Genomic DNA, 12,336 nt, shown 5'->3' with positions numbered 1-12,336 from the left:
AAAATGAATTGTATTAAATTTCCTCGACTTCAGTACATTGTTATAACGAGCAGAAGTATTCCAGCCTGGGGAAAAAAAAATCTGGCAAACAGTTTATCTTTCTTTCAGACTCTGAAATATAAGATTGTGTGAGCCTTACTTGTTTGCTGGAAGAAAAACGTGGTACCTTCAGCAGAGACCGTTCTGGTAGGATGCCAGATTAAGAATAAAAGAGAACTATGGATAGAGACTCTTTCTCTGAGAAGGGATCGTGCACGCTTCTTCAGACCCTACTTTAAGTATAGAACCGGTCCATTTTGCCTTTTTACCTGAAAGTCTCTGTCTTAGCATATTTGGCTGGAAGATGGTGCTTCTAATCCCGTTAGAGCATCACTAGGTATGGCATGACCAACAATATCACAGAATTCTGTGCGGGCTGTGCCCTCAACTGTCAGTCCTTTCTGGTGGGCAGTTGCCTTTCAGGCAGTGCTTTTTTACACCATGAGCTGACATTTTTTAGAAGGCTGCAAAGGGTTTAGAATTTACTGACCCCTTGCAGTATCCTGGGCATGAGACTCCTTATTAGCCAAATAGATAACATTTACAGAAAGTGTGACGGTGTGTTCTTGAACCACTGCCGGTAGATGTGCCCGAGGTTGGGGAAAGGCGAGGGTGTCGGTCGGCACACCCCACTCAGAGTGGTGGTCTCGGCACTGCTACCCTTCCGACGAGTGCCCCACAACAGTTTGGATCGGTTGGCAAGTATCTGTCAAGTTCCACCTGTGCTCTAGCTCTGGTTAGATGCTGCAGGTGATGTGACCATATGATCAGTCACCAGAGTCACTTTGCAGCGTGAGCTCCTAATAATTATACTGAGACAGTCGCCATAAACTGGGCCTGCCCCTCCGGCAACCAGAATGGGTGATTGCCTGAACTATAGGGGATATAAGAATGCCATGCGTGTCATCGGTCTGTACTCTGGAGGACGCTTCTAGTCTTGTTTAGAACTCGTACACGAAACAATCCAAGAACATTATAAAAAGGTCCTTCTCTTCTGTAATTGTCCCATTACTGCCCCCAGCCTCCCAAATCAGTTTCTCCTTTTCTGTTGAGTCGTTCCCACACTAGACCTGTGCAAGCACCTCTCATCTTCAGATCTTCCTCCCTTCACTCCATCAGTTGACCCATTTTTCTTGTCTTCTCATAGCAAACACTTTTTGAAAAAAAACACTCTACACCAGGGGTCAACAGACTTGTTTCCTGCTAAGGACCAGATAGTAAATACTTTAGACTTTACCAGCCATGTGGTCTCTTACAACTCCTCGTCTCCGCTGTTGTGTGGTGAGGGTAGCCATACATGATACCTAAACGAATGGGACTGGTGTGTTCCAAACATTTATAAAAACAGGTGGCACACTTCCTCACGTCGTCACTGTCCACTTCCATCCCCGCGACTCCACTGAAATTGTTCTGGGCAAGGTCATCAGCGACTTCCTTATTATCAAATTCAGTGGCAATTCTCCATCCTAATTTACATAAAATTTCAACAAAATAAGAAAAGTCTCTCATTTCCTCCTCCTTCCAACACTCGTTTGGCTTCTGTGACACCACCGTCCCTCATTTTCTCTCATGTCACTGGTAAAACAGAGAATCCGCATCTTTTTCTCACTTTTTCTTTCCCTCTAGACTGCTGACCATTGGAGTGCCCAAGGACTCAGCCTGGGCCATTTTCTCTTCTCTTTGCTGTCTTTTCTCTCTTCCTGGGTGAGTTCTATTTCTATAGACTTAACCATCGCCTATAAACCAATAACTTCTAAATTTGAATCTCCAGTCTGCTCCTTTCAAGCTCCAGACACAGATGTCCAGCTTGAGATGTCTTGGTGTCCCCACTGGACATCCAGTGGGCTGTGCACCCCTAGCATATTGAAATGGAACTCTTGATTTCTGATCCCACCACCACCATACACAGCTGCCTGTCAAACCTGTTCCTTCTCCTGTCTTCCCTCCTTAGTTAAGGGACACATTCACTGGCTTTTTGAACCAAGACCAAAGAGTAATCCTTGATTCTTTCCTTTCTCTCATTATCCACATCCAGTCCATCAGTGAGTCCCGTGGGTCATATCTTCCTACAAATCCCAGTCACTCGCACCTCTTCCCCTCACCGTTGGCCACCTGCTCTAGACCGGCACCGTTTTTTCGCCTAGAGCACGGCAGCCCTTCCCAGCGGTCTTTTCTTTCATTCCTGCCTCTGGACGGCCCCTGCCACGCCTGCCATGTAGCAGCCAGGGCCGTGTTGTACATATGTAAGGCATTTGCCAGTTCCTTGTTTAAAGCCTTTCAGTGGCTTCTCATTGCACTTTGAACAAAATCCCGTGGTTTTACCAGGCCTTTGGGGCCCCCCAGGCTCTGGTGCCTACCTGCTTCTCCAAATTATCAGCACTTCCCACTCCGATTCTACCGTGCCATCCACTGCCTTCCTTTGTGGTCCTTCAAAACGCCAAGGTCTTTTTCTGCATCAGGATCTTTTATTTGCTGTGCTCTCTACTTGGAATTCTCTTACTCCAGATCTAAAAATGTTGACTCTACCTCATCCTGCAGGTCCCAGTTCATATGCTATTTCTCAGGAAACCTTCTGTGACCACCCTGCTGATCAATTCCGTCACCACACCTGTCCCTCTCTGAAATTTTCTTCTTTGTTTCTTTATTCAGTTGTTTTTCCAGTATCTCCTCCAACCTGTCACTTCTTGAAGTAAGTTCCTTGAGGACAGGGAAAGGGACCATGTGTGTCTCATTTCCCAGTGGTTCCTGGTGCTTAGAGGAGTACCTGGTACATGGAAGCTATTCCACAAATATCTGTTGAATGGTAGAAGAAGTGAATTAATGAAATGCTGACAGATGTAGTTGGGACCATAATTGCTGCAGGAATTCAGTGTCACAGTTCAGATACAGCTAGTCTTCAGTTACGAGACCGTGAAGGTCTGCATTGCTGGAAAATGAGAATTTATTTATGATAGAGTACGGATTTGACCCAGTATTTTTTTTTTCAGTATGTGAGGATTGTAAACCTAATTTATTGTTGCTTAAAAGAAGGTCTGCAGTTGAAATGTTGGCACAGCCATAAACTACATAAATGTGTTGCCTGACTACCCTGAGAGCAAAGGTGGAGCGTGTGTGTGTGTGTATATGTGCGCACGTGTGTGTGTATATATGTGTGCATGCATATACCATAATTGATTTTAAAATTCAAGTTAATAAACATGTATTGAGTACCTACTGTATCATTCTGGGCACTGCCCCGGGTGTCCATAAGTCACAATGGATGAGATATGGTCCATGCCTTCTAGGATGTCATGGTCCAACCAAAAGACACACTCACAAAAAACTTGTTATGAATGTTAAGTTTACATGAAGGATCACAGGCACCCAGCTGATGAATGAATTGATTGTGCCCTCTGCTGCATATGTGTTTGTTTACATATAGAGAGGGTGTTGGAAAGGAAGGGGAAGTTGGGGAAAGGATGGGGAAAAAGTGGCATTTGAACTAAGTCATGGGAGATAACAAAGATTTGCACGCTCTCGGTAGCTGTATTGAACATTTTATTTTGAAATTTTACTCCTTTGGTTGTGAATGGGCATTTGACATTTTACTCCTTTTTATCATTTTAATTTTGTTAGAACTTGATTTTGGTTTCTCACAATCTTATGAAATCTGAAGTTGGGCAGTATGGTAGTAGGCAGTGCTCAAAAGAATCTGGTTCATATCCTGGTTTTGAGGAGGTGACTATTTGAAGTGAGGAAGAAAATTCTTGGGGGTTGGAGGGGTGGAATGAGCAGATGTGGATTCACTCAGGGAGTGGCTTAGGCTAGGAAGCGTCAGATAGTGGGCAGGCCTGGTGGTTGTGCTGAGAGGGAAAGGCGTGGCCAGAAGGGAACGTATGCGCGTATGTCCCTGTATATCTGTACATATATGCGTGCATGCATTTGCTTAGGTGGTCCTGAGCCCCGGAAATAAACCTAATATTTGTGCAGTTTTTACATCTGTTATGTCATTGAATCTTCCCAACGACCGTCGAAGTAGGTATCGTCATCACTACTCTGCAGACGAGGAAACAGATGCCCAGAGAGGTTGCGCACACAGTGTGACAGCACAGGCGGGCCTCAAACTGCTGCCTGCTGGTCGGAAAATACAGGGTTAGGGTTTTCTCACACCGCCACAGCTGTCTCAGGGGTGCTGGATCCTAGGATGGCAGGAAACTGAGTGGAAACACTGCTGAGTGAGAGGGGGCATCCTTTTGGGGCAGAACGGGATTGAGAGGAGCTGCTCAGCATGACCCACTTGCGTTCCATCCCCTCTTTTGATCGTTTCCTGCATTTTAGGTAACGTTTCCCAAGTTAGGAATTTTGGGCCCTGATAGCAATGCCGACTGTTGTCTTAAGCCCAGACTTTCTGACGATTCAAATCCTGTGTCCAGGTGGCAGAAGCTACAAGTACAAAAGCTTCTTTGCCCACAAACCCCTGTAGATACAAGTGAAGTGATCCCACAGAGCAAACACAACGCTGACCCGGCACGCCCCAGGAGGTGCGAGCGGCTGCCTGAACAGTGTCCCCTCAGACTTGCAATAGGGCTAAAGACACAGCTTCTCAGAGTACCCTCTGGACATGCATTTTAGGAGCTGTAACACAGTCACACGTGAGGGCTCTGCGTACTTGTCCCCACGTGTGAAACTCCTGTTTGGAACTATGCCACACACAAGGGCAAGGAGCTCCAGAAGAAGAAAGGATTCCCAATATCAGAAGAAGGGGACAGCCTGGGAAGCCTACAGAGGAAAGAAAGATACGATCCCTGCCTCCACCAAGGAAGGAATTTCCAGCAGAGGAAGCCAGCTCAAGTTTCTTTTGGGGGATGTTTTCTAAGTACAAAAGAAAACGTATTCATTCATGGTCTCGGGTGGCTTTCTCATTGGTACAGCTGAATGCAGAAGTCCAGTTAATTCTATCAGGGCTTTTGTCATTCTCCCTTTCTCTCGGCTCTGCTTTCTTCCTGCCTCTGGAAGGCCCTCTCAGGAAGGCTCCTCTTTCCCTGTGCAGACTGAGAGGAAACACAGCTCTAGGGTGACATTGGTCTTATCATTACATTCATAAAAGGGCTTGTGAGGCCTGGTTAGGACAGACCACTCTTAAATCCAAAATAAATAAAGTGTGTTTGATGTAATGAAGTATGAGTTCTTCTGCTGGCTGCTATATCTTTTCTAAGTACATATGTTCTCCACATGTGTGCTTTTAGTGCCCTGACAACTCCTGAATGTTGCTTCCCCCTCCTCGTGGGAGCAACTCTGGTTTATCATACTTTAAATGTGTGGCATCCATCTTATAGGTTTTTCAGTAGAAACATTTGGCTCACGGGGCGCCTGGGTGGCTCAGTCGGTTAAGCGTCCAGCTCTTGATTTCAGCTCAGGTCATGATATCATGGTTTGTGGGTTCGAGCCCTGCGTCAGGCTCTGTGCTGTGTCAAGTTGCAGAACTTGCTTGGAATTCTCTCTCCCTCTCTCTGCCCCTACCCCACTTATGCTCACGCGCGCTCTCTCTCTCTCTCTCTCTCTCTCTCTCTCAGAATAAATAAATAACTTAAAGGTTTACCGCAGTTCTGGAGTCCCCGTGCACAGTTGATTTTGTTGAAGGCACAGTCTCCTGGAACTTTCAAAGTTCAGAGTTTCTCCCAAATTAGAACCACCTCTGTCTCTCTACAAGCTTTAAGGTTATTATGCACACATGTATGCACACACATGTGCCAACATGTACAGATGTGCATGTTTTATTCCTGTGTTGTCATCAGTAACATGGAGTCATCACTAAGATGGAGGGAGATAGTTTTTAAATTAAAACTTTATGATTCAGGTTGGCAAGAACCTTGTGTATTTGCCTGTATCCAAACGCTAGAGTCCGTCTACTATTTGGGTCCAGTAAAACTGCGTAAGAACAATGAGTCAAGAGCGCGCGTTCTGGTAGGTTTCTTCTGAAGCTAGACTCGATTATAGTGCAGTGACTGGGGGCCGTCTTGTGTTGCTTCTTGTTTATCATTTATTTCTTTTATTCTAGGCACTTGAAGAGGCCCAGAAAGCTATCCAGCAGCTCTTTGGCAAAATCAAAGATATCAAAGACAAAGCAGAAAAATCAGAGCAAATGGTGAGTTTAGGTTTCTTCCTGACTTTCTTGCAGTAGAAGAGGAAGTTCGGTTCTTGTCCAGTCACACTCATGAATGGGCTTTTTCTCCCACTTGCTGGCAGCCACAGCACCCACGTCTCGAAAGCAAGCCCTGTGCGTACATTCCAGATCAGTTCAAGAGGAGCAGCTAGACGTGCAGTGACTCACCCTCCCTGCTGCCCTGCATTCACAGCCCTTTTTTAAATAGGAAAAGTTTTCTTCTTCTTCCCCAAAATAGTGTTCTAGTCATTTTGGATTCTTTTCTTGAGCATTTGTTTATATCACGTATTTCTCAGTTAAGATCCACGATATGTCATGAAAACTGGTACTGGAATTGGGAGGTGGGACGGATCCTGCCACAGTGCATGCTTACGGTTTTGGTGAAGTTGTCCTCTGACAAATCTGTGTCCTCCGGTGATGTGCTCAGGAGGCCCGCCCACTGACGGAGAACCCAGCCTCACCCACTCCTCCTCCACGGCAGGCACTGTAACATGTCAGCTCCCACGCACACATTCTGGCCACATAATGTAATGTCTCTCAGTTGTCTCTGATCTCCAGTTTCCTCAGCCTGTAAGGTAAGAACAGTAACACCTGCCTCAAAGGCTTGTTGTGGAATTAAACGTATGAAGAGCGCTGGGCATAGTACGAGGCTTGTGATAGAAGCCGTTACTGATGTCGTTGCCCCCCTACTTCTTTTGGTTATAAAAACTCCCAAATCCATACAGTCTTTCCTCCCCACATCCTGTTACAATTTACTCCAGGAACAGACCTCATGTGTATCCTTCAGCTCTCTTCGGTGGCCGTGTGGCAAGATAGGGAAGGACATGGAGTGGGAGGGGGGCGGGCAGTTTGATAGAGCAGTGAAGAGAAGTGAAGTCTGAAGTCAGACTGCCTGGGTGGGGTCCAACCCCTCTACTTACTAACCGTGTTATTCAGCCCCTCTGTGCCTCAGTTTCCTCACTCTAAAACAGAGATGACCATCCTGAGTACATCATAGAATTGTGGGGACTAATTGAGATGACGTGTCACACATAGGCCCAGAGTGAGCATCAGTTGTTGCCGTCCCTCACCGTCAGCTCTTCCTGTTCATTCTCCCAGGCAGGTAGTGTTACAGACTTTAACTACCAAACCAAGAGTTGAAGGAGGGGAAAATAAATAATGATAATATTTGTACTTTGTCAGAGAATTAAATAGTCTTTGATAGAGGCTGTATGTCATCAAGGAGGGATTCGGATTGGTGGTTCTTTCCCCCAGGATGCACTACCCCCAGCACCATCCGCGGGCCGTTGAAGCATGGAAGTTAGTAGATGTTTTATTTTAAAGCAGTTTGCTTTCCTGGATGGCGCTTTGCTAAAGGGAAGAAGAGGTAGGACCGAAGAGAGAACGGATATTTGTTGCCCTCCAACAGTGTGCCAAATACCGTGCCATGGATGTCCCTTTATAGTGGGACAAGTGATCTCATTTAGCCCTCACAGCAAATTTATGAACTAGGTTTTATTATTATTTGTATGATTACCCATCTTATCAATGAAACTGAGACTCAGTGAGGCCAGGCAGCTTCTATAGGACACTGGACGTGCTGAGATTCAACCCTGGAGCTGCCTGACTCCAAAACCTTGGAGTCAGAACACGTCATGTTCTGTCCTTTTTTGGCTGCCCCTGGGTAACAGTTCAGGTACATTAACTAAGGGTGTTCTGTTTGTGTCGCGATCTCTGTGACTTTGTCCTGAGCATCCCTTGCTTGAGCTGCCTTTAAGGGTGATGTCTAGAGAAGCACAGGATATGTGATGGGGAAAGACGGGAGTTACTGGGAACAGAGAGACTAGTCACCTCTGGTGCAGAGCAAGGGGTGTCTGAAGAAGTAGAAAGGGTCAGATTTTGTGATGAGGCACTGGACGAGTACTCAGGATTTAGTGACTGACTAATGATGCAGGAATGAAAAGAGTCATAGATGACTGTGACTTCTAATACAGTAGTTAAAGACCCCTGAGCTAACAGACCCAACAGAGCTAAGGAACCTCAAAAGAGGTGCCAGGATTTTTCTGTAGGAAAGAGGGTAATGATTTCAGTGTTGGAAGTGGGTTGTCAGATTCTGGGGCCAAACTCCCGTATCTAGTTCACTATACCACTCCTGATCTTCTTTTTCCCCAAACTCAGTTATTCTGTGAAGAATAACAGGTTCTTAATCTGTTTCCCACCCTGGGCAATAGAAGTAGAGATACTGATAGCCTGAGAGTGACAAGAGAGAGCAGGCATGATGAGGAAGTCCCTGTGAAAGGACTTTTACTGCTAAGATCCAGGTCAGCTCAACAGGTTTGTGGGTGTTGAACTAAGCTGGGAGGGTTATGATCTTCACTCTATGCGTTCACCCCGGATGATCGAACTCTGATCACGTGAGCATAACTCACTACCAAGTTTTTAACTTTTTTTTTTTTAAGCTTATTTATTTATGTTGAGAGTCAGCACGCACATGCACGTGAGCTGGGGAGGGGCAGAGAGAGGGAGAGAGAGAATCCCAAGCAGGTTCCATGCAGAGCCTGACTCAGGGCTCGACCTCCGGAATCACGAGATCATGACCTGAGCTGAGATCAAGTTGGACGCTTAACCAACTGAGCCACCCAGGCCCTCCTCATCCTAATCGTTTTTAACTCTATACAGTTGAGTAGTACTATATACCTTCCTTTGTGAAAGATATACTTTATTTTTTAAGATTTTTTTTTTTTAAGTAATCTCTACACCCAACATGGGGGGCTTGAACTCACAACCCCAAGATCAAGACTCGCATACTCTACTGACTGAGCCAGCCAGGCCCCCTGGAGTTTGTCACTTTTCATGGAAGATAGCTCTTTCCAGTGACTGGAAGGCTTGTGCCTGGTGTCCAAGGCACTCCCTTCCTTCCAGGTATCAAAGAAATTGGGAAATCAAATTGCTCTTCAGAAAACTTCTTGGTCAACATCAACTCAGGCAGTTTAGTGGAACATTCTGCCTCATTATTAGCAAAGCTGGAGAATTGTTCCCACCTCACTGCTGAATGTGCTTTTCTGGTGACTAAAATACACTAGTATTCCCAGGTACAGAGTTTCTTTCTCTTGGATCTTCTGGGTCAACACTGTCCGAATTCTACCCCCCCCCCCCCCCCAATTACCTTCTCGGTTCCTGAAGACCTTACATCTCATCTAGAATAGTACATATTAAGTGTATTACATTTTAGTCTTCTTGAGATTTGAGAGCAAATCTTTCCTTGCTGGGGATCAGACAGTAAAGTCTATTTCCATGAATAAAGACCATCTCAGTAGAAGAGCCGACTAATACTGTTCATTGTATTGAAACTGATAGCCCTGTCAGAAGACATACTTTTCTAAAAAAAAAAAAAAAAAAAACCTTGTTCAAGAGGAGATGCGCTGAACTTGGCTCCTGGACCACATGCTCCATACTAAATTGCTATTTGGATCACTCCACTTGAGGTGAAAAAGAAAGTTCATGTCGTTCTCGCAATTGAGGATTTTGTACTCCTGGGTAAAGTCTTCTGAAGAAATGCCAGATGAAATTCAAATGGGCTGATTGGAGGTTATTTTGATTATACATTATGAGAATGTCTGTGTTTTCCGGGCTAACCGGAGGTTTTTTTTCCTTGCTTCATTTGCCTTATTTTCTTACAGGGCTTCTTGCAAATGAATTTAACATCTTTCTTAACCTTCTTCCTTTTTCTCCTGCGGTTTTTCGATATTTAGGTTAAAGAAATCACCCGCGATATTAAGCAGCTAGATCATGCCAAACGCCACCTGACCACCTCCATCACAACGCTGAACCACCTGCACATGTTAGCAGGTGGCGTGGATTCCCTTGAGTAAGCAGCGTCAACTTTCTCTTTGGGGTCCACCGCGAGTGAATGTGCCATGTAAAGAAAATGGCAGCATAGGGTTTGGTTTTTTTTTTCCTTTTCCTTTTCAGCCAAGTACTTCTCCTGCCCCACTTTCTGCAGATTGGTCTCAAATGTTAATCACCATTTTGTCTTTGTTTGTTTGTTTTTGTCTTTGTTTATTTTTTTTTTAACGTCTATTTATTTTTGAGACAGAGAGAGAGCATGAACAGGGGAGGGTCAGAGAGAGGGAGACACAAAATCTGAAACAGGCTCCAGGCTCTGAGCTGTCAGCACAGAGCCCGACGCAGGGCTCGAGCTCACGGACTGCGAAATCATGACCTGAGCCAAAGTCGGCTGCTTAACTGACTGAGCCACCCAGGCGCCCCAACCATTTTAGCTTTGTGCCCTTTGGTGTTCAAAATGTAACAAACACCTGACGCTTTGAAGTGAGGTGCAAAGGAGTATGAAAGGGACCCAGACAGCACGTGGAGCATGACTCTAAGAATACAAGTCATTTAAACGTGGCAAATCTCTACCATTAAGGCCAGCAAGGTCATTCAGGACTGTAACGGCTCCCTGCAGCCTCTGCTTGGCAAGTTTTCCGACTTGTGTTGGGCTGAGTCTCACTGCCGTTGGATGTTCAGTAGAGAAACAGAGCTTTGATTTATCATTCATCCCACCTTTTTTCTCCAACCCACTTTTTCTTTTTTTTAAGGTTTATTTATTTTTGAGAGGGAGAGAGCACATGCACAAGTTGGGGAGGGGCAGAAAGAGGGAGAGAGAAAGAATCCCAAGCAGGCTCCGCACTGTCAGCCCAGAGCCTGATGCCGGGCTCGAACTCATGAACCATGAGATAATGACGCGTGCTGAAATCAAGACTCAGACGCCCAACTGAGCCACCCAGATGTCCCCCAACCCACTTTTTCAAGGTCTTTTTCAAAGACTGTAGCACCCTGCGTGGTTTTTAGAGGAGCTATAGGGAATGATGCGTGAGGACATTAGAAACACCATTAAAACAAAGAGCTGGCTATTTACCGCAAGAAGCAATCCAAAGGCCTGTTTTACTAGCACAATTCTGACATGCCGGTTCACTTCTGTGGTCTGTCTCAGGCTGAGAATTTCCCCCTGCCCCAGTGTCAGTGTAGTCTCACGTATAGACAGAGAAAGAGCATCTGCACAGAAATTTAGATGCAGCATCCAAAGCTGGGGGGAGGAAGGGGTCAGACTCCTTCGTGGTCTCTCTAGGCATTGTGTGAGCTCCAGCGAACCCTGGCCCATCCTCCCGCAAGCAGTGATCAGAGAGGTGAGCCGGCCAGTGGGAGACTAGAGGAGCTGTTTCCTTGTCTGTTGCCCCAGATGCTGTGGTTCCCACCAGACTATCAGACCAGGCAGTGGTAGCAACATACCATATGTTTGCTTGAGCTTGGTCCTGTCTTTTTAAAAGCCTCTTTTTTTTTTTTTTTTAATGCCTAAGGGAAGTCATAAATTATACATTATTTTAAAAGCTCCACCCTAATGAAAAATTTAGAACTAATAGTTTGTCCTTCCTTGTGTAACTGTTGATTTTATTAGCCTTCTTTTATTTAAGCTTCATTAACATTAGTAGTAGTGAAAGTAGACCTATCTGAGACGAGTTGCTTAACATTGGCTTAAAACCTACAGATTTGAGTTAAATACATATAAACACCCTTTGTTGTAGGCTGGGATGATGTGTTCTGTTTGCCCCTAAGCTGTAATCCTCAGATAGTAACATTCTTATCCCTCATCTCTGTTAAAAGCCTGCTAATCCCATAACATCCAACCCAAATCCATAGTCTTCCTAGATTTCCCCTCCCCGACCCCTCCATCATTCCCACGTTCTTTTGTACCTCCTGTATTGCATAACTTGTACTTCTGTGTAGACTCAGTTTGTCCTACTTGGTTTTAGTTAGATGTGTACTTGGCTCTCTCTCTGTCTTACTAAACAATGTCACCTTGAGGATTTTGACTAGGTCTTATTTTTTTCACCAGCAAGGCACAGGACCTTACGTATTCAGTGCTCAGGTAGTACATGGTCACCAGATGGAGTTGATCTCTATTTTGTAGTTCAGAGTAGGTTGTCCTGCATCTGTATCTTGTGTCCTCAGTGTTTTTCTAGCGTTCTCGACTTCTTATTTCCTTGCAGAGCCATGACCAGGCGAAGACAGTATGGAGAAGTTGCTAATCTTCTTCAGGGTGTGATGAATGTTCTGGAGCACTTCCACAAGTACATGGGAGTTCCACAGATCCGGCAGCTTTCTGAGAGGTAAAGTGT

The 12,336-nt window shown here is 45.3% G+C and overlaps 1 protein-coding gene across 3 annotated transcripts in view; it reads left to right on the top strand.

The window, feature by feature from the left end:
- Positions 1-12,336, top strand: part of VPS53 (VPS53 subunit of GARP complex) — a 150,943-nt gene that overhangs the window by 45,198 nt on the left and 93,409 nt on the right. For all 3 annotated transcript variants that reach the window (XM_043585515.1, XM_043585516.1, XM_043585514.1), the window contains 3 exons: positions 6,077-6,163; positions 9,913-10,028; positions 12,208-12,327. In XM_043585515.1, the coding sequence (XP_043441450.1) occupies positions 6,161-6,163; positions 9,913-10,028; positions 12,208-12,327 (239 nt within the window). In that variant the 5' untranslated portion in view covers positions 6,077-6,160. The remainder of the gene's footprint in view (positions 1-6,076; positions 6,164-9,912; positions 10,029-12,207; positions 12,328-12,336) is intronic.

The sequence above is a fragment of the Prionailurus bengalensis genome, chromosome E1, assembly GCF_016509475.1.
Source record: "Prionailurus bengalensis isolate Pbe53 chromosome E1, Fcat_Pben_1.1_paternal_pri, whole genome shotgun sequence".
Classification (NCBI taxonomy): domain Eukaryota; kingdom Metazoa; phylum Chordata; class Mammalia; order Carnivora; family Felidae; genus Prionailurus; species Prionailurus bengalensis.
Note: the sequence above shows the minus strand (reverse complement) of the source record. Positions and strands in the feature narration are given on the sequence as shown.